This window comes from Anomaloglossus baeobatrachus, assembly GCF_048569485.1.
Source record: "Anomaloglossus baeobatrachus isolate aAnoBae1 chromosome 5 unlocalized genomic scaffold, aAnoBae1.hap1 SUPER_5_unloc_2, whole genome shotgun sequence".
Lineage (NCBI taxonomy): Eukaryota > Metazoa > Chordata > Amphibia > Anura > Aromobatidae > Anomaloglossus > Anomaloglossus baeobatrachus.
Window position 1 is genome coordinate 337,824 of NW_027441795.1, and position 22,218 is coordinate 360,041.

At 50.2% G+C, this 22,218-nt stretch overlaps 1 protein-coding gene across 1 annotated transcript; it reads left to right on the top strand.

The window, feature by feature from the left end:
- Positions 1–1,575: 1,575 nt before the first annotated feature.
- LOC142258953 (uncharacterized) lies at positions 1,576–21,698 on the top strand. The gene is made up of 4 exons (XM_075331504.1): positions 1,576–1,975; positions 2,059–2,156; positions 2,353–2,443; positions 18,789–21,698. Exons 1-4 carry the CDS (start codon positions 1,843–1,845, stop codon positions 20,303–20,305), a joined length of 1,839 nt encoding a protein of 612 aa, XP_075187619.1. The 5' UTR covers positions 1,576–1,842; the 3' UTR covers positions 20,306–21,698.
- Positions 21,699–22,218: the final 520 nt, after the last annotated feature.

Consider the following 22,218-nt stretch of genomic DNA (forward strand, 5'->3'; position numbering starts at 1 on the left):
TGTTTGGCGCAGCGGTTAATTTTAGGTGATATTGATCATGTTGCTTCTCACAGCTGCTTTTCCAGGATTGTCTCTGTCTGGAGCAGTCAACTCTTTGTGATTAATAAGATTGGTAAATCATATACATCACAACTGACACTGGGACTGCTGAATATATATATACATCACAGGAGGGGCTGGGGGCATATACATCACATAGGAGACGCTGGAACTACTGTATATACATCACATAGGAGACGCTGGGACAGCTGTATATATATTAAAGGAGATGCCCCAGGCCCTTCTGTGATGTATATGCCTCAGCATCTCCAATGTGATGTATATGCCACCAGCCCCTCTTGTTATGTATATGCCCCCAGTGTCTCCTGTGATGTGTATGCTCCAGCCCCACCTGTAATATATACATTACAGAAGACAATGGGGCATATACATCACAGGAGGGGCTGGGGGCATATACATCACAGGATATATGCCCCCAGCCCCTCCTGTGATGTATATTTCCCCAGTGTCTCCTGTGATGTGTATGCTCCATCCCCACCTGTAATATATACATTACAGCAGACAGTGGGGTATATACATCACAGGAGGGGCTGGGAGCATATACATCACAGGTGGGGCTGGGAGAATATATACGTCACAAAAAAGGCTGAGGACATATACATCACTGGGAGGCATAGATATGGCTTTGGAGCGCAGACAGCACGGGGGGGGGGTCACGGACAGCACTGGGGGGGCATGGACAGCACTGGGGGGGCATGGACAGCACTGGGGGGCACGGACAGCACTGGGGGGCACGGACAGCACTGGGGGGCATGGACAGCAATAGGGGGGCACGGGGGAAACTGACAACACATGCAGAGCCCAGACATTGCAACGGGGGCGCAGACAGCATGGGGGAGCATGGACATCACTGGGGGCACAGCACTGGGAGGTGGGGGGGGGGGAGTCACACAGCTATGGGGTAGTGGGGGGCACACAGCTCTGGGGGAGTGGGGGGCACACAGCTCTGGGGGAGTGGGGGGCACACAGCTCTGAGGGAGTGGGGCACACAGACCTAGTAGAGGGTGGCACACAGACCTAGTGGAGGGGGGGCACACAGACCTTGTGGAGGGGGGGACACACAGACCTAGTGGAGAGGGGGGACACACAGACCTAGTGGAGAGGGGGGACACACAGACCTAGGGGAGGGGGGGCACACAGCCCTGGGGGCCACACAAACCTGGGGGCCACACAAACTTGGCAGACACACAACCCTGGGGAAGAAGCACACAACCCTGGTGGAGCGGACACAAGGGAGCAGGGAAATGAGCACATAGCAGCACAGTGGGAACGGGCACACAGCACAGTGGGAGCGCACACGGGGGAGCGGGTGCAGAGGAGCTGGCACAAAGGAGTGAGCACGGGGGAGCTGTAACGGAGAAGCGGGCAAGGGTGAGCGCGCACGGAGAAGCGGGCACGGGGGAGCGAGCACGTGTTAGCTGGCACACAGCACGGGGGAGCGCGCACAGAAGAGCTGGCACGCAGCAGGGGGGGGAGCGCGCACTTACTAGTTGACTTGAAGCCGTCAAACTGCTGCTGGGCTTCTGTGGGACGGGGCGAAAGTGTTAACCCCGCCCACAAAATAAGTCCTCCTGAGCACACACTCACTGACCAGCGTTCAGTAGTGAATGCTGAATGCGCGTCCTCGTAGCGCGCATGGGGATTTAAAGGGCCGGCAACCGGCAAGACGCAGGCTGCTGGCAGAGTCCTGGGGGCCGTACAAAAGGTCTTCGCGGGCCGTATGTTCCCCACCCCTGTTATACAGTAACGCTATGAAGGGATCGGGGGTGACGGTATCATTGTATGTGTCAGGTTCCTATAAGGTGTCAGGACGTCACCGTCTATTTCTCCATGGAGGAGTGGGAGTATTTAGAAGGACACAAAGATCTGTACAAGGACGTCATGATGGAGGTTCCCCAGCCCCTCACATCACCAGGTAATAGACAGGGCTAAATACACATGGCCTATAATTATCTGTATGTAAGGAATGAATTCAGTCCCTGTATGTGTCTCCTCCAGGTCTATCCAGTAAGAGGACAACACCAGAGAGATGTCCCCGTCCTCTTCTCCCACAGGACTGTAGACAAGAAGATCCCGATGTTCCTCAGGATCATCAGGTAGATGGAGAGAAGGTGCCATGAAATCTCCTATGATGTGTAGACGGCTGTGAAGGTCTTGTGCTCAGTCTTGTTTTATCCTCCAGTATTATATGTGTTATACTTGTGTAATGAGAGTGGTGGAGATGGCAGGATTAGAGCTGATCATAGATGGGACTTCTCCATCTGTCTGTGACTTTTACAGTATTTGTTTCAGGGTGAAGATCTGCCCCATATTAATACTACAGAGACATATGTGAGGGGTGATGAGCGGAGTAAAGAGGAGATTCCTACAGATAACCGCCCAGGTGAGTAGTGACCACTAAATGCAGAGAAGTCACAGATTCTTCTCAGTCACCGGCTGTGGCTGCTTTATCAGGGTTGTAGTCCGGTCATATCACATGGTCACAATTCTGCTGCTAGACCACCACATGCTCCTCCACCCAAAACTGTCCCCATTATTTTGGGCATTGGATGCCCTTCTGTTGGAGTGAGATCTGTATCAGCCAAATCTTACAGGTAGGATCCATCCTATCCCCTGAAATTAGAAGATGATGACCCTTAAGCGGGCTTTACACGCTATAATATATTTTATGATGTGTCGGCGGGGTCACGTCGTAAGTGACGCACATCCGGCATTGTTAGTTACATTGTAGCGTGTGAAACCTCCGTGCGATTGCAATTGAACGTAAAAACGTTAATCGCGCGCACGTCGTTCAAAACCTAAAAATTGAACATCGGGTTGTTCAATGTACCCGGGGTAGCACACATCGCAGCGTCTGACACCCCGGGAACGATGAACAGATCTTACCTGCGGCTCCCGGCTGGCAATGCGGAAGGAAGGAGGTGGGCGGAATGTTTATGTCCCGCTCATCTCCACCCCTCCGTTTCTATTGGCCGGCTGCCGCGTGACGTCGCTGTGACGCCAAACGTCCCTCCCACTCCAGGAAGTGGACGTTCGCCGCCCACAGCGAGGTCGTATGGACGAGTAAGTACGTGTGACGGGGGTTAATCGTTTGTGCGACACAGTCAACAAATTGAACGTGCCGCACATACGATGGGGGCGAGTCACATCGCATATGATATCGTAGTCTTAATTGTAAGGAGTAAAGCAGGCTTGTAAGGAGTCCGTCCAATGCGCACAACCCCCTACCATCCTGAAACAAATGGATTGTGTGAGCGCTTCAGCGGAACGCTCAAAACAGCTCATTAGCCGTTATTTGGAGTCTGAGGGGGGGACCGGGAGAAAAACCTGCAGCAGCTCCTTTTTGCTTACCAGGAGGTGCCGCAGGACTCCACTGGGTTCTCCCCCTTCAAATTGCTGTTCGGCCGAAAAGTACGAGGGCCCCTAGAGCTGGTACGAGAGAGTTGGGAGGGCACCTTCCCCACAGTAGAGGTTCCCATACTGGACTATGTTCAAAAGTTTAGGGAAAGCATGTGTCGCGGGCGGGGAGGAGGGTGTCAGCACTGCGCTCACCCCCACTGCTTGGGTCCGGCTGCTGCTGCTCAGTGGTGGCTCGAGCGGTGGGCCGGATCCCGGGGGTTCTCGAGCGGCACTCCTCGCCCGTGAGTGAAAAGGGGGGTTGTTTGGGTGTTTTGGGGATTTATTGTCCGCGACGCCACCCACGGTGACTCGTTAACACCACCGCTGCTCTGTATGGGAGGCCCGGGAGTGGTGGTGCGGAGCAGCCAGTTGTTGATGTGCCCCTCCGTGGGTAGGGGTAGTGGTGCTCCCGGGGCCCAGGGATGGACTTGAGATGGTGGGCAGGCGGGTATGGGGCCCGTGGAGGTGCAGGGGCGCAGGGGCAGCGCTGTGCCTTGCGGCACTGTGGTACTCACTCAGCCAGTAAACACGACACAGTTCTCGGTAAACAAACGGCTGGTTGGACGGGTCCCTCGGACGGTTCACGGTGCTGCGGTTCCCTGCAGTCAGCGGTGACGGTCTCTTCCCTGCACCTATGAAATGTCTGTTTGGTAGCGATGGGTTCCCACCGGTTACCCGCTCCCCGGCTACAATCTGGACCGGAGGAGCCACTCTCTTGCCCGCAGGCGCTGGCCCTGGGAAACTGGTGCCTTGGCGGTGTTTTTCCGTTGAGGTTGGACCTTTGCCTTCAATCAGGACTTGCTTGTTGGGAGACAGACGTCCCCTTCACTAACGGATTTGGCAATTTACGGCGACTCCAAGCCTTGCCGGGATCCGAAAGGCCCCTGCCCTGGTGCTGACTGCCCTTTGTATACTGCTCCAGACCACTGGGCACACAGCATCCGTGGTCCTTCCAGCAACCTCCAGACAGTCCCACTGCAGACCTTCACCGCCGTCTGCTGACCTTGCTGACTCCGTCCGGGCACACAGCCACGGACCAACTTCAGGCCTTCTGTCACTTTCACTTGTCCTGTCACTACTCTTACTTCCTTACTCCTTCACTTCCCTCCACTCATCTGCCTGGTTCTTCCTGCCTCCAGGGCTGTGAACTCCTTGGTGGGCGGACACCAACTGCCTGGCTCCACCCCCTGGTGTGGACACCAGCCCCTGGAGGAAGGCAACAAGGATTTTAGGTTAGCTGGTGTACCTACAGGGAATGTGGGGTGCGTGTGGTGTTGTGACCTGTGACCCCTGGCTTGCCCAGGGCGTCACATTCCCCCTTAGCAAAACGCAGACCGTCCTCAGGCTGCCCGTCCAACACCGGTTTTATTTTCCTCTTTGTTTTCTGTAAATGATATGAAAAAGAGTAAACACATATAAATTATGACATCATCCCACATCGGGAGGCACATTCTTAAACGTTACTAAACGGTTTTACGGGTACGGTTTCCGCTCTCTCCCACCCAAGCAACCTGGCCCTGATGCTGCCCCTAAAGCCCAGGCAGCACCCCTTGACCCAAGTCCAGCACCAGTTACCCGAGCGGGATCTGTCCTTCCCCTCCAGAGGGTAGCCACCAGTTCCTGTGGTGGCTGGGCCCCAGCCTGCTCTGCTGGGGGCCCTCCCTCCAACCTGCCTCTCTGGAGGCGGCATTGCGGAAACGGTACGGTAAAACAATATATTTACAAGCCACTAACGTCTGTGGTTGCCCTGCAAGTTCACGGGCTTGTCCATGGATAGTTCCCATGCAAGCTTTTTTAACGGTCCCCACGGGGACAACGGTGCCGGCTCCGGCCGGTTCAATCACAAAGATAATCTGGTGACTTTCACGGTATCATCATTTTTCATCATTTCAAACTTTTCAAACTTTTAAACCAAACAAACTCACATAACTGCCTTACTGATCCCCTCTCTAAAGGACGGTCTCCCTGTACCTAAGTGGGGGTCTACCTAGGTTGGAACGGGTGGACCTTCGGGGGCCGGTGTCAGTGGGGCTAGGCAGTGGGGCAGAGGGAACAATTGGTTCCTCCTCCCGGCTATCGTGTGGGGCAGGTGGAGGCATAGGGGAGCTGGGCATAGGTTCATCCCTGGGCACTGGCACTGGTTCTGGCTCACGGTTGACCGCTTCCACCACTTCTTCATCCACAGGTTGTGGGAACAGTATCACTGGAAGAATCACCGCGCCGTTCTGCGTAGGCCAGTCTGCGGGGAAGTCACCCATCACAGTGTGGATCACCTCTTTTGCCTTCTCCGCTGGTGGAGGAACTGGCACTTCGGTCATTGTTCTCAAGGCTGGTGGGCACCTTTTTAGATGGTCCCGAGAAACCGTGGCCAAAGTACCCCCTTGGTCACGACTGATCTGGTAAGCCTTTCCATCTTCCCATCCTGTGGGTTGGATGACGTAGGGGGTTTGTTCCCATTGATCATCCAACTTGTGGGTTTTTCTCTTCCGCTTCAACACCACATCTCCAGGCTGGAAAGGACCGGCAGCCGCTTTCTGATTGAAGTGCCGCTCCTGCTGTTGTCGACTCCGACCCAGGTTCTTCTCCACATACTCCTGAATCTGTCGGTACTGCACCCTCCGCCGGGCGTCCCATTTAGCCGTTGCGGGGAGCGTCTCTGGGGCTTCCAGCCCTATTTCCAGGTCCACTGGCAGCCGGCCAGGCCGAGCCCTCATCAGATACGCTGGGGTGCACTTCGTTGAGCTGGACGGGATGTTATTGTACATATCGACCAAGTCAGGCAGCTTCTCCGGCCACAGATTCCGCTCCTCTAATGGCAACGTCTTGAGGAGACCAAGGACCAGATGGTTCATCTTCTCACACATACCGTTGGTTTGGGCATGGTAAGGTGTGGTCCGGATCTTCTTGCAACCATACAGCTGACAGAACTCATGGAATACCTCCGCCTCAAAGGCTGGACCTTGGTCGGTGAGCACCTTCTCAGGGTATCCATGGGGCCGACAGAAGTAAGCCTGGAACGCTCTTGCGGCGGTACGGCCGGTTAAGTCCTTGACCGGGACAACCACCATGAACCGGGAGTAATGATCTACTATGGTCAGAGCGTAGGTGTACCCACTTCGGCTGGGGGTGAGCTTTACATGGTCCAAGGCGACCAGCTCCAGCGGTTGGTGTGTAACGATGGGGCGAAGGGGGGCCTTCTGGCTGGCTTCATCCTTCCTCCTCAACGTTCAAGGACCGCACTCCCGACACCAGGCCTCCACCGATTCCCGCATCCCACTCCAATAGAACCGCTCTCTCAACAGCATCTCCAGCTTCTTCCATCCGAAGTGACCGGCACCATCATGATACGCCTGCAGAACGGTGGGTACATCAGCTTGGGGAATAACCAACTGGCGGATCTTCTCATGGGTCTTCGGGTTGATCAGCTCCCGGTACAGCCGCCCCTGATGTAGGTACAACCGGGTCCGTTCCTTCCACAAGCGTTGGGCTTCCGCTGGGGCGGCAGGGTCCATCCCAGCAGCGCCTTGCTCCACCAGAGTCTTGACTAGGCGGACAGCAGGCGCCTGATTTTGAGCTTCCTGCCACTTCTGACTGGGCAGCGGATCCAGGTTCACCCGTTGCTGATGGACATGGACCTTCTCAACTGATGGCCGGTGGAATGCAGGCAACTCGATCTACTCGAGGTCATCATCCTCGCATCCACTTTCTGACAGGTGGGGCATTCGAGAGAGGGCATCAGCATTAATGTTGACACGACCGGCTCTATATTTGATGGTGAAGTCGTAGTTGGCTAGTCTGGCTACCCACCGCTGTTCTAACGCACCCAGCTTGGCCGTGTCCAGGTGAGTCAACGGATTGTTATCCGTGAAAGCGGTGAACTTTGCGGCGGCTAAGTAGTGGCGGAACCGCCCGGTGATAGCCCACACCAGTGCCAGGAGCTCGAGCTTGAAAGAGCTGTAGGTCTCAGGGTTCCTTTCAGTCGGCCGGAGTTTTCGACTAGCATAGACAATCACCTTCTCCTTTCCTTCCTGGACCTGGGACAGGACTGCCCCCAAACCCACGTTGCTGGCATCTGTGTAGAGGATGAATGGGCAGCCGTAGTCCGGGTACGCTAAGACCTCTTCTCCGGTCAAGGCCGCCTTCAGCTGACGGAAGGATTCCTCATGCCCGATCTCCCATACCAGTGGGGCTCCGATGGGTCTACCACCTTTGGTCTGTCCCACGAGGAGGTCTTGCATGGGGGCAGCCATCTTCGTGTATCCCTTGATGAAGCGCCGGTAGTACCCCACCAGACCCAGAAACTGCCTGACTTCCCTTACGGTGGTTGGCCTTGGCCAGTCCTGTATGGCAGTGATCTTCTCGGGGTCGGGGGCAACACCTTCTGCACTCATCACATGCCCCAGGTACTGTACTCTGGGTTTCAGCAGGTGGCACTTAGAGGGCTTTAACTTCATCCCGTATTTGGCAAGGGACGCGAACACCTTGGCCAGGTGCTCCAGATGGGCTTCATACGTCTGGGAGTAAACAATCACATTATCCAAGTACAACAGGACGGTTTCGAAGTTTAGGTGTCCCAGACAGCACTCCATCAGCCGTTGGAAGGTTCCTGGGGCATTGCACAGCCCAAACGGCATACTATTAAATTCGCAGAGTCCCATCGGGGTGGTGAAGGCGGTTTTCTCCCGGTCTTCCGGGGCCACGGCTACTTGCCAGTACCCACTGGTGAGGTCAAGGGTGGAGAAGTAGTTTGCAGTTCGCAGTGCGGCCAACGATTCTTCAATACGGGGTAGCGGGTAGGCATCTTTATGGGTTATCTGATTAATCTTCCGGTAGTCCACACACATCCGCATGGTACCATCCTTCTTGACCAGTACCAACGGAGCGGCCCAGGGACTACAGCTGTCCCGAATAACCCCTGCCTCCTTCATATTCCGCAACATATCTTTGGCACACTGGTAATGTGCTGGGGGAATAGGCCTGTACCTCTCTTTGATAGGGGGGTGTTCACCAGTGGGGATGTGATGTTGGACCCCTTTGATCTGCCCAAAGTCTAGTGGGTGTTTACTGAAAACCTGTTCATACTCCTGCACCACCCTGTATACCCCCGCTTTGTGATGTGTAGGGGTGTCATCAGTGCCCACATGTAGCTGTTGGTGCCACTCTTTTACCTCCCCCTGCGGCGGGGAAGTGCCGGTAGTAGGTGGGGAGACCGAGGGACTGGTTTCGTGGATGGTGTGGGGGTCTAGGGTGAGTAGTTTGGCAATGGTAGCATACCGGGGAAGCCTGACTTCTTCCTCCCCACAATTCAGCACCCTCACGGGCACCCTCCCCTTTTTCACATCTACCACCCCTCGGGCGGCCATTACGGTGGGCCAGTGCTCGGAGGGTATGGGCTCCATCATGGCAGGGTAGTCACGCCCCTGAGGCCCTACTGCTGCCCTACACCAAATCATCATCTCACTTCTAGGGGGCACAAGCAACGGAGCCACATCCATCACTCTCACTCCACCAATCTCTCCTCCTGTTGAATTTACATGCTGGCGGTACATCAAGGCTCGGATCTCACGCTGCACAGCTCTCTGTCGGCTCCCCGCCGCCGTGGCGGCCAGCTGCTGCAGTAGGGCCAACACATCACCCATACAGTGCTCCATCACATTGGTTCCTAGCACTATCTTCGGGTTATGATCACTGGGCTCATTCATGATCACAATCATACCCTGGTGTTGCAGTTCAGCTTGCCCCACTGTCATGGCCACCTGTTTATACCCCACTTGGGTCAGTGGGAGTCCATTGGCAGCAATCAGCGTTATACTAGTATCTGGGGGTGCCAGCTCGTCCGTCCCCCAATACCGCTGGTACAATGTATATGGTATGGTGGTTACCTGGGATCCAGTGTCCAAGAGAGCCATCACCAGTATGCCGTCTACAACCACGGGAATGATGGGTCGAGCCCCGATATACCGATCCCGCCAGTCCGAGGGGCCACGAGGTTCTACTCCTGAGGATTGGCCCGGGGCCCCAGGGGTTGCTCGTTTAACGGGCACTCTCGAAAGTAATGCCCAGGCTTACGGCACTTGTAGCAGGTTGGAGGCCTGCTCCGCGGTTGGTTAGCACTTCTCCGTTGCATCCAGGGGACATCTTCAGGGCTGTCGGCAAGCTGTATCGGTGCTGAAGGCTGAGATTTGGTCAACGGTTGCAGTGCGGCAAGGATCTTGGCGAGGTCTCCGTCCATGCGACGGACCTGGGCTGCCAGCTCCTCCATAGTGCTGCTTGGGGCGGTGGATGTGGAAGAGGTTGGTAGGGCAGGGGCCACCACCACAGGAGCCGTCTCGATGGGCCACGGGGCTGGCTCCAGGGCTTCGGAGGCCGGGGGCTGTAGTGCTTTAATGGCCCGCTCCTTTAACACGGCAAAGTCCACATCAGGGTGTTCCAGGGCCCACAGCCGGAGTTGTTTACGATCCTCAGGGGACCTCATCCCCTGCGCAAATTGCTCTGTTAACATCTTGTTGCTATCCGCCTCATTAATAGGATTCACCCGCTTTAGCGTGCGGAGGGCGGTTTGCAACCGTAAAGCATAGTCTCGAATGCTATCGGTAGTCCGTTGTCGGCACTGGTAGAACTGCATCCTCAGCTCAGCTTCAGTCCGGGTCTCAAAGGCAGTCTGTAGCTTCTCAAAGATGGTGGCTACAGAGAGCCGGTCCCCCTCGGCCCAGGTCTCCGCCTCCTGCTCAGCCGCACCGGTTAGCTGGCCCAGCACTATCGCTGCACGTTGCTTATCGGTCAGGGAGTACAGCTCCAGCAACGGGCCAAGCTTCTTCCGGAAGGCCTGTAAGGCATCCGGTTTCCCATCATACTGCGGCAGCCAGGTAGCTCCGGGCGCATAGGGCAAGGAGAACGGCATGACCTGAGCGAGTGCGGGGACCGCGGCACCTCCCGCCACTGCGGCCGGGGCCTGGGCAGGCCCATTCCCATCCGCGGGTGCCACTGCGGCTGCGACCGCCGCTCCTCCAGCGGCTCCGTCGGGCGCAGACATCTTGCTTCCGTCCCCCTTAGCTTCTTTCCGGCCACTCCCCTATCGGGGCGGAGTTCTGGCCTTCGCGCCTCTGCTGCTCGAGAAGACGCTCGAGCGGGAACTTTTCGCGCCAAAGATGGCGACTTCTGGAAATTTTCAGCCGGATACCTCCGGCGGTCACAAGGCGCACCTCTACCCAACGGCAGAGCGGTAGGATCCTGTTCGTGACGCCAAGTTGTCGCGGGCGGGGAGGAGGGTGTCAGCACTGCGCTCACCCCCACTGCTCGGGTCCGGCTGCTGCTGCTCAGTGGTGGCTCGAGCGGTGGGCCGGATCCCGGGGGTTCTCGAGCGGCACTCCTCACCCGTGAGTGAAAAGGGGGGTTGTTTGGGTGTTTTGGGGATTTATTGTCCGTGACGCCACCCACGGTTGTGGTGACTCGTTAACACCACCGCTGCTCTGTATGGGAGGCCCGGGAGTGGTGGTGCGGAGCAGCCAGTTGTTGATGTGCCCCTCCGTGGGTAGGGGTAGTGGTGCTCCCGGGGCCCAGGGATGGACTTGAGATGGTGGGCAGCCGGGTATGGGGCCCGTGGAGGTGCAGGGGCGCAGGGGCAGCGCTGTGCCTTGCGGCACTGTGGTACTCACTCAGCCAGTAAACACGACACAGTTCTAGGTAAACAAACGGCTGGTTGGACGGGTCCCTCGGACGGTTCACGGTGCTGCGGTTCCCTGCAGTCAGCGGTGACGGTCTCTTCCCTGTACCTATGAAATGTCTGGTAGCGATGGGTTCCCACCGGTTACCCGCTCCCCGGCTACAATCTGGACCAGAGGAGCCACTCTCTTGCCCGCAGGCGCCGGCCCTGGGAAACTGGTGCCTTGGCGGTGGCGGTGTTTCCCCGTTGAGGTTGGACCTTTGCCTTCAATCAGGACTTGCTTGTTGGGAGACAGACGTCCCCTTCACTAACGGATTTGGCAATTTACGGCGACTCCAAGCCTTGCCGGGATCCAAAAGGCCCCTGCCCTGGTGCTGACTGCCCTTTGTATACTGCTCCAGACCACCGGGCACACAGCATCCGTGGTCCTTCCAGCAACCTCCAGACAGTCCCACTGCAGACCTTCACCGCCGTCTGCTGACCTTGCTGACTCCGTCCGGGCACACAGCCACGGACCAACTTCAGGCCTTCTGTCACTTTCACTTGTCCTGTCACTACTCTTACTTCCTTACTCCTTCACTTCCCTCCACTCATCTGCCTGGTTCTTCCTGCCTCCAGGGCTGTGAACTCCTTGGTGGGCGGACACCAACCGCCTGGCTCCACCCCCTGGTGTGGACACCAGCCCCTGGAGGAAGGCAACAAGGATTTTAGGTTAGCTGGTGTACCTGCAGGGAATGTGGGGTGCGTGTGGTGTTGTGACCTGTGACCCCTGGCTTTCCCAGGGCGTCACACATGCAGCCCCTCATGGCGTTAGCCCATGGGAATTTAGAAGTGGCTCAGGAAAGGCAAAAACGATCTTACGACCGCACTGCCCGACTCCGAGAATTTGCCTGTGGACAGAAGATCCTAGTACTAGTACCGGTACGGATAAACAATCTGCAAGCCATGTGGGTGGGTCCATTTACATTTACCAAGAAATGTGGCACTACGGACTACACCGTGGCCCTGCATCGAGCAGGTGTTCGTGAGCGTACCTACCACATCAACAGGCTAAAAGCTTATGAGGAACGAGAGGTCACCAATTTAGCAGTTTGTTGTCCAGACTTGGACCAGATCCCAGATCTATTCGTGGACTCCAAAAGGGAAATGGGGGTAAAAGATGTATCACTGGGGGAGCAGCTTTGTCCATCACAAAAGCGACAGATATCAGACATACTCAGAACGTATGAATCCCTGTTCACAAGTCAGCCTGGTAGAACCCCCCTGGTCCAGAATCATGTCAACACAGGGGCAGCCACCCCACTAAGGCAACCCGCCTACCGGGTGACACCTCCTGTGTTGGCAATGATGAAGGCCGAGGTGGATGACATGTTAAATATGGGAGTCATAGTTCCCTCCCATAGCCCATGGGCTGCCAGTGTTGTGTTGGTGCCAACAAAGGACAAGAGTACTTGTTTCAGTGTGGACTATAGACGGCTCAATGAGGTCACGATTACAGATGCTTACCCCATGCCCCGGGTGGATGAACTACTAGATAGGTTAGGGGGGTCTCTGTTTATATCTACCCTCGATTTGAGCAAGGGATACTGGCAGATCCCACTCACAAAAGAGAAATCGGCCTTCATAACCCCTTTTAGCATATTTGACTTTACCAGTATGCCTTTTGGGATGAAAAATGCCCTGGTCACCTTCCAGAGGATGGTAGACCATTTACTAGAGGGAAGTCATGGGTATGCCCAGGCCTATTTGGATGACATCGCTATCTTCAGCGACACTTGGGAAGAGCATGTTCAGCATGTGTCCTAGGTGCTACAGAGGGGAGCCAAAGCCCAGCTCACCATCCGATCTGACAGATGCCAAATAAGGATGGCCAAAGTGCTATACCTGGGACATCGGGTGGGAAGTGGGTGCATTCGTCCCGAACCTGCAAAAGTAGAAGCCATTACCCAGTTGCCACGCCTGGTCAATCAAAAACAGGTCCGTGCGTTCCTAGGAACCGCAAACTATTATCGAAAGTTTATCCCCAATTACAGTACTGTAGCAAAACCGCTCACTGACCTCACAACCAAAAGATATGCCCATAACCTTATCTGGACCCCAGAATGTGAAACTGCGTTACTCCAGTTGAAAGACTGGCTGGCCCAGAGCCCCGTCCTGACTGCTCCTGACTTCCGTCGCAGGTTCATTGTCCAAACAGACGCACCGGACACAGGACTAGGAGCTGTACTTAGCCAAGTGGGAGACAACGGTGAGGAACATCCGATAGATTACCTCTCCCGGAAACTGTTGGACCAAGAGAGGGCTTACGTCACCATAGAAAAAGAATGCCTGGCTATAGTCTGGGCCCTGAAAAAATTGCAGCTCTACCTCTATGGCAATGAGTTCACAGTCCTCACTGACCACAATCCATTGAGTTGGCTAAATCGCACTGTCGGGGACAACGGACGCTTGCTCAGGTGGAATCTGGCGTTACAATTCTATAATTTTTCCATCTCCCATAAACAGGGCAACAACCATGGAAACGCGAATGGGCTTTCCCGACAGGTGGAGAAGGATGATCAGAAGCCTATCCTGTCTGGCTAATATTAAGAAGGGGGAGGAATGTGACGACACAGATTTTTTCAATGTGTCTTGTGGGTTAAATTTCTTACATTAGCTAGACGTATTGTTCTTCTGTGTGTTAACTCATGTTTGCTAAACTATTGTGTCTGCCAGACCCTTCTGAGCAATCATTGTAATGTAGTTGTGTATTGCTAATCTAATGTAAATTACCTCAGTAGCCATTGTCTAGTCTGTGCATTTCAGACTACATGTAAATATCCTCAGTCTTTCCATCCCCATCCTTTAAATGAACATTATCCATGCAGCTTGAAATTCATCCAATAAGAGAAGCAATGTTGTACAACCAATCCGATAAGGGCACAGTATATCCGAAGGGAAGGCTATGGCTATAAAAAGGGACTTCTTTAAGTCACCAGTTGTTGATAAATGTGCATGATCCAGTCTAAGCTCTTAGGAGCTGGCTAGGGGATCATAACCAGGATGCCTTGTGGACTCTGTCTAGGGACTTTGGCTCCGACTCCAGGATCACTTGGCTACATGGCTTCAATCTAGGGACTTCGATTCCGATTGGAGACCATATCCACAGTCTAGGGATTTCGACTTCGGCTGCCAGGATTATATCATCATACCAGAGACTACTTAAGGAAGAAACCCAGGTTGGGACAATTTGGTCACCTGGCTACAGACTTTGCGGACCTCAGCCAGCATCCTAAATCTAGCGTTATTCCAGTCTCGGTGGGTGCCTGCCAAAAGCGGGGTGCTGCTGGATTGGAGTAAGTAGCCCTGGAAGCTTTGAAGCACGGACATTCTAAGCTCTGGTGAGCCAGCGGAAGGATGAGACTCTGTTGCCTGTTACATTTGTGTGTTTTGCTGGTTATGTGTTATGTGCCGTTAATTGTTTGGGGATTCAATAAAGTCTTAATATTGTGATTCCCTCACCCTGTGTTGTCTGAGTAGTGTTCCGCCCACGGTTACAGAGATCAGCGTTCAGTTGGGATGAGCCCTGGGCCACGCTGTCTTTCTAAAGGCGGCCGGGCCAGCGGACGAGAGCACCCACTGACCCCGTGTTTCCACACCCATCACTGAGGGATATGCGTTGTGATTTTGGTGACAGCTCTGTTTCCCAATTAGCATGTAGGATCAAAGGAGGTAAATTATGAAGTGCCGGCCATTCTGGCAGATGGATCTGAGGCAAGTCAAAGGTAGATAAGTTGGTCGGGAGGTCCCCCAAGTTCTTGAATTCTGCGGAGCCCCCATCTTTTTTTGCAAAAAGTTGAAATGAGAAACCCCCCCCCACCCCCTCCCCAGTTGTAGGAGATCCCCTTGGTCTTGAAGTAATCGAGTGCTCATCAGGCTTTATGAAGTTGTAGTGTGCTCCTGGCCAGATGTGGGAGGAAAACAATGTCACAGTCTTCCAATTATATGTTCTTTTTAGATCTTGCAGCTTGTGAAATAGTTTACTTCTCCTTGTAAAAATGAATGCAGGACACAACATCACATGGTCTTCAGGGCAAGGTGGATTTGGGACCAAGAGCCCTGTGAATTATATCCATTTCCATAAGCTAGTCCTCTTTCCTCCCAAGTAAATCATAGGATAAAGTATTAATGGTTTTCTCCCACATAAGGGAAGAGATTTCTTCAGACAGGCCACAAATACGGAGCAGGTTTCATCTGTGACGGTTCTCTGTCATCTTTGAATGTTAGATTGGATCTGAGTGGTATGTTCAGACATAAGATATTAGTCCTCTATTGATAGCTATAAAGACGTTGTGTCAGACTCTAGGTTATCCTCTCTGATGCCCACTTGCGTGATGTCCTGTTTAACAGAATACAGAGCCCCAGTCAGAGTCTCTTATAGTCTGTTAAACATGGTCTCCAGGTCCTGCTTTGTTGGGATAGAGCACAGATGTTCTCTCCAATCCCACTCGTCTCCTTCAAAGAGGATTGTGATTAACTACACAAGAACATGACACCGCTGCCATGATAAATCGCTAAGCTGTGCGTGGTTGATGGATCTAAAATACAGTTACATCTACAGGATCGTCATGAATTCTATTATGTTTCCGATCCTAAGGAATTCAGATTACTGCACAATCGCTCCTGAAATGGGGAGCACTAATACTTTTCTGGCCAGAACTCATAGTAGCTCCAATAGTCCATCTTAAATGAGTACAACTCCGCTTTACTGGACTATGTTAAAAAGTTCTCTCTAAATGTCTAATATTTATTCAAGAAATTCATCTGACAGAAGATATTGGCCCCTACAATAGTTTGGATTGCCGAGAGCCCCCGAGCCGCATACTGTAATTACTCCAGATGTGTCACCTCTAGTTACTAAATCACTGACGGTGAAGGCTGTCGGGTGGAGGGCGGTCATTTTAGTAGATGTGTTATTGTCTATAGTCACAGTTTCTCTATAGTAGTTAGTACAAAGCCGCTCTTATTTCATGGCTTTCCACTGCAGCCAGTTTTCTGCTCCTATCCAGGCCCCATTTCTCCAATCTGACATCTGTCACTTTACATGATAACACCTTTGTAATGCTGAATCTTATCCCAGTGTTTCTGAGATTTTTTTCGTGACACATTGTGCTTTATCTTAGTTGTAATTTTAAGATTGATTTTGTTTCCTGTTCACTAAAAAAAAAAAAAAAAAAAAGTCTGAAATTGTAATCCAATGTAAGAGAATACAGTGAAGAGGTTTTGAGGCTCTGTTGCATTGATCAATTCAATAGCTAAATTTATCTTTCTTCATATGTTCATAGTAGTTATGCAGATTCCATTGTTACATTTTCATTTTCACATATAGCTATTGTATTTTTCAGGACAGTATGTATTCACACAGCAGTTTCTGCTATTACATGTATTCCCCCTTACATAATCACTGGTCTGCATACCTTCTCTCCATATGGTGAAGTTTTTTTAGGTTTTTGCACCCAGTTCAGACTTAGAATGGTGTTCCAAACATTATTTCTTAATTTGAAATGTGTTTCAAACATTGCATTTGGATGTTCTTAAAACAAATAGTGATACCACAACATATAGTCAATAAATAGCATTTACCGTATTCTGCTTTAGTGTAAATTACTATTTTTGACTCCAGAGGCAGTCTCTGGAAATTAGCACAGAGTAGATGTTTTAGAGGCAAAATTGCAAATATGTAATTATACTTCCTACATAGCACCCAGCTTAGGCTATGTGCGCACGTACCGGATTTTGCCGCGGATTTTTCGCGGATTTGCTGCATGTTTCGCTGCAGAAAATGTTCATAACATCTCTGCAGTGAATCACCAGCAAATCCTATGGAGAAAAAAAATCCTGTGCGCACTGGGCGGAATTTGACAGCTGCATGTTTTGCTGCAGGAATCCCGCAGCAAAAACAAGTGCATGTCACTTCTTTTCCGCACATCGCTGCGGGATTTCACTCCATTGACTCCAATGTTAATCGTGAAATCCCGCAGGGAATAACGCAGGCAGCAAATTCTGTGCAGTTCACTGCGTTTTCCTGCGTTATTCCCTGCGGTATTTCGCGGTTTACCTCCGGTAATGTACATCGCCTGTCTGCGGTTTTGCAGGGAAGTGATGTCATTACAGGAAGAGGAAGCCGTGCAGAGAGTAAACACACACAGATCACACACACACACAGACATCACAGACATAGAACACAGACACATAGAACACACATAGAAAGAAAACGGAAATATAGAAAACAAAGAACGTGGGCTCCGCTGCATATTTACCGTCCAGCCGAGGTAAGCACACAGCGGCGGCCCGGTATTCTCAGGCTGGGGAGGGAGAGGGGCAGGGTTAATGTCCCCCGCCTCACTCCCCCTCCCGCAGCCGAGAATATCAGCCGCAGCTGCCCCGGGACTGTCGCATGCAATATGCGGCAGCACCGGCGTGTCCTCGGCTCTTCCTGCCGCCGTGTAGCAGTGGCGGTCAGGGTAATACAACAAGGGGTTAATGGTGGTGGATCACCGCCATTAACTCCAGGCTTGATCATGGCAGCGTCTATGTGACAGCTGACATGATCAACCCGTAAGTAAAGTGAAGAAAACACAGACACCGAAAAATCCTTTATTTTAAATAAAACAAACAAGCCTCGTTCACCCTTTTATTAACCCCTCCCGCACCAAAGCTCCGGCGTAATCCACACAGCTCCGGCATAATCCACAGGGTCCTGCACTGCTGACATCCAGCCGCGATGTGTCACAGACACAGCGCTGAATGAATGCAGCAGACAGCAGAGGTAATTACCGGTCATTTCCCACGGCTGGTAATGTGAACTCACTGCCGACCGTGGGAAATGCAGCGATCTGTCCTCTATCTATCCCTCTATCTGTCTGTCTATCTATCTATCCCTCTATCTATTCTTATGTCTATCTATCTACTATCTCAGAATTAAATGACTTTTTTTTTTCAATGTGCTTTATTGCATTGAATGCAATAAAGCACATCCCAACCCGCACGCAGCAAAACCGCGGCAATACCGCGAACAATACCGCGGTGAAACCGCGGCAAACCGCATGCGGTTTTCGGGTGCGGTTTGCCGCGGTTTTTTACCGCGGGTGCGGTAATCTTTGAGAGCATGCGGAATTTTCTCAAGAAAATTCCATTTCCCAGTGCGCACATGGCCTTAGGCTTCAGGAAACACATAAACCGTAAATGTTTATATGGGTTCTTCCCTGTGGCAATGCCAAACGTGGATAGTAACAGTGTTTGGGCCACTGCAACGCTGAGAAGCATCAAGAACATTTGGCTTTTGCAGTTTCCTGGATTGGATTATGCAGCCATATTGCTTTTCAAGAGTCGTTCAGCTATAACTAATGTGGAAACCCTTCATTTTTTTGGTATAATTTTAGCCAGACAACATTATTTGGTGGATTATTATTCCAATATATGGGAGGCAAAATGAAAAAAAGAGGGTTGAACATCATGGTCTACTGGTTCCTGTTTTGAGGTCTAGTATTAAATTATGAACATTTTTTGTTTCAGTAAATAATTATTCTAATTATAGATTGCTACATAACTTGCAGTTTCTTTAGCTATTTTATAAATCGTATCCTTTCATTTTTATATATTAAAAAATAATTTTTATTCTTGGCAGATGTCTGTACCAGGAGATCAGAGATACAACTGACCTCTTCAGTTTTTAAATCCGATGACCTTGATATCACACAAGATATAACTGAAGTGAATGCCATGGCTCCAGATATAGGATCATCTCTCCAAAGCAAAGATGTATCATCTCATTCTTTTGTACAGGTCCTACCTTCTGATTTATCTCAGACTATTAAGAAAAATATAAGTCACAAAACAAGCATTCAAAATAGAAATGCTCCTACAGTAAAAACGTCATTTTCAACTTTAGAATCTAAAAAAATTCACACAGGGGAGAAAAGATTTTCTTCAGAGTCTTTTCGTTACCAGAAAACTCAAACAGGGGAGAAGCCTTTTTCCTGTTCAGAATGTGGGAAATGTTTTGCACATAAATCACGTTTTGTTATACATCAAAGAGCCCACACAGGAGAGAAGCCTTTTTCCTGTTCAGAATGTGGGAAATGTTTTGCACATAAATCACGTTTTGTTATACATCAAAGAACCCACACAGGAGAGAAGCCATTTTCATGTTCAGAATGTGGGAAATATTTTGCACAGAAATCAAATCTTGTTGAACATCAAAGAACTCACACAGGGGAGAAGCCATTTTCATGTTCAGAATGTGGGAAATGTTTCGCACATAAATCACGTTTTGTTATACATCAAAGAATCCACACAGGAGAGAAGCCATTTTCATGTTCAGAATGTGGGAAATGTTTTGCACAGAAATCAGATCTTGTTGTACATCAAAGAACTCATACAGGGGATAAGCCATTTTCATGTTCAGAATGTGGGAAATGTTTTGCACATAATTCACGTTTTGTTACACATCAAAGAACTCACACAGGAGAAAAGCCATTTTCATGTTCAGAATGTGGGAAATGTTTTGCACATAAATCACTTCTTGTTATACATGAGAGAACTCACACAGGAGAGAAGCCATTTTCATGTTCAGAATGTGGGAAATGTTTTCCACAGAAATCAGATCTTGTTTCACATCAAAGAACTCACACAGGGGAGAAGCCATTTTCATGTTCAGAATGTGGGAAATGTTTTGCACATAAATCACTTCTTGTTATACATCAGAGAACTCACACAGGAGAGAAGCCCTTTTTTTGTTCAGAATGTGGTAAATGTTTTCCACAGAAATTCGATCTTGTTGCACACCAGAGAACTCACACAGGGGAGAAGCCTTTTTCATGTTTAGAATGTGGGAAATGTTATGCACGGAAATCACGTTTTGTTATACATCAAAGAATTCACACAGGAGAGAAGCCATTTTCATGTTCAGAATGTTGGAAATGTTTTGCACATAAATCAAGTTTTGTTGTACATCAAAGAACTCACACAGGGGATAAGCCATTTTCATGTTCAGAATGTGGGAAATGTTTTGCACAGAAATCACTTCTTGTTATACATCAGAGAACTCACACTGGAGAGAAGCCATTTTTATGTTCAGAATGTGGCAAATGTTTTCCACAGAAATCAGATCTTGTTTTACATCAGAGAACTCACACAGGTTAGAAGCCGTATTCCTATTCTGAGTGTGGGAAATATTTTATCCAAAAATCTCTGGACACCAGAGAGCTCACACAGGGGAGAAGTCTGTTTCACGATAGAATGTGGGAAATATTTTACATACAAATGCAATCTTTTTGAATATCACAAAAATCACACGGGTGGAATCCATTATCATACCTAGATGTTTTAGAAATGTTCTACTTGAAAATTATAATTTGTTGACCATTAAGAAAAAATCACACAGGGAGATGCAATATACAGGTGCATCTCAATAACGTAGAATATCATCAAAAAGTTAATTTATTTCAGTAATTCAATACAAAAAGTGAAACATTTATATAGAGTCTTTATAAACATTATGATATATTTCAATTGTTTCTTTCTGTTAATGTTATTGATTATGGCTTACAGCCAATTAAAAAAGTCATTATCTCAGAAAATTTGAATAATTACCACAAAACACCTGCAAAGGCTTCCTAAGCATTCAAAATGGTCCCTTAATCTGGTTCAGTAGACTACAAAATCATGAGGATGACTGCTCACTTGACAGATGTCCAGAAGGCAGTCATTGACATACTCCACAAGGAGGGTAAGCCACAAAAGGTCATTGCTACTGAAGCTGGCTGTTCAGAGTGCTGTATCCAAGCATATTAATGGACAGTTGAATGGAAGGAAAAATTGTAGTAGAAAAGGTGCACCGGAATAACCGCAGCCTTGATAGGATTGTTAAGAAAAAGCCATTCAAAAATTTGGGGGAGAGTCACAAGGTGTGGACTGCTTCTGGAGTCAGTGCTTCAAGAGCCACCACACATAGATGTACCCAGGACATGGGCTACAACTGTGGATTCCTTCCGGGTCCCGCTGGCGGCGCGTGCGCAGTGGTGGGAACTTTAGATAAATATGAGCCCCTCGGGTGTAATCAGACAACGTGTGGTGGCCCTTGAAAAAGGATCACGAAACGCGCGTCGGGCCTCTGACCAGCAACTGCTTGATTCCGCCTGGATATCGGGAAGGCTGCTAGATACCACTCTGTGCGTTCCCAAGGTAAATACTATTGGTGCGATTTTTTTTTTTTTCTTGTGGGATACATGATAGGGACCCACAGTACCTTAAGTGGATAGCCACTGTATACCAGGGAGGATTTATGGGATATTTGGCCTGCGGGAGGCGGATTCATAGGAATATATATTTACTTTCAGTATTTTGTCCGCGTTCCTCCAGACTGCCCTTTAACATGGGAAAAAACTTTTTTTTGCAGTTTTCTGGTCCCCACCTTCTGAGATTTATTACCTCCTTGTCAGTCGTCTCTTTTGCTACTTTGTTTCAACTATATAGAGTTTTGTCTCTTTGTAATCTTAAATAATTTTTCAATAAATTAAGTGGATTTCTAAAACTCCATTGTGTGGTTTCCACATCTTTTGCATATTATGTAGGAGTAGATCCTTTAATATTTCCAATTATGGGGGAATATATGTGCACTTGCACCTAATGATGGTTGGTAATATGTCTTCCCCCATTTGTTTTATGAATATTTTTTTCATCTGTTTTGTTTCTGTGTTATTCACAGTTCTATATTCAGGAACTATGGATTTTAGAGCGCGAGACAACACCTGGCGCTCACACATAAATGAGGCCTTCAAGGAGGATCTCAATGGTGGTCTTAATAATAAGTATAACGATCACCAGGAGGACATGCTGAAGCTAAAACAGCTATTGCAAAAACGTACGAAACTATGGTGGAACAAGGGTTATCTTGAACAGTATATTTCCAAGGGTCTAATCCCTCGTGGTCTTAGGATCCAGGTGTTCCCCTCGTTCCCTATTCAGGAAGAATGGTTTGTAAATGCCTGAGAGGGGTGTGCCAGTGCTTGCTCTAAACAATTCATGGAGTTATTGATCAAATTGAACGAGACAAA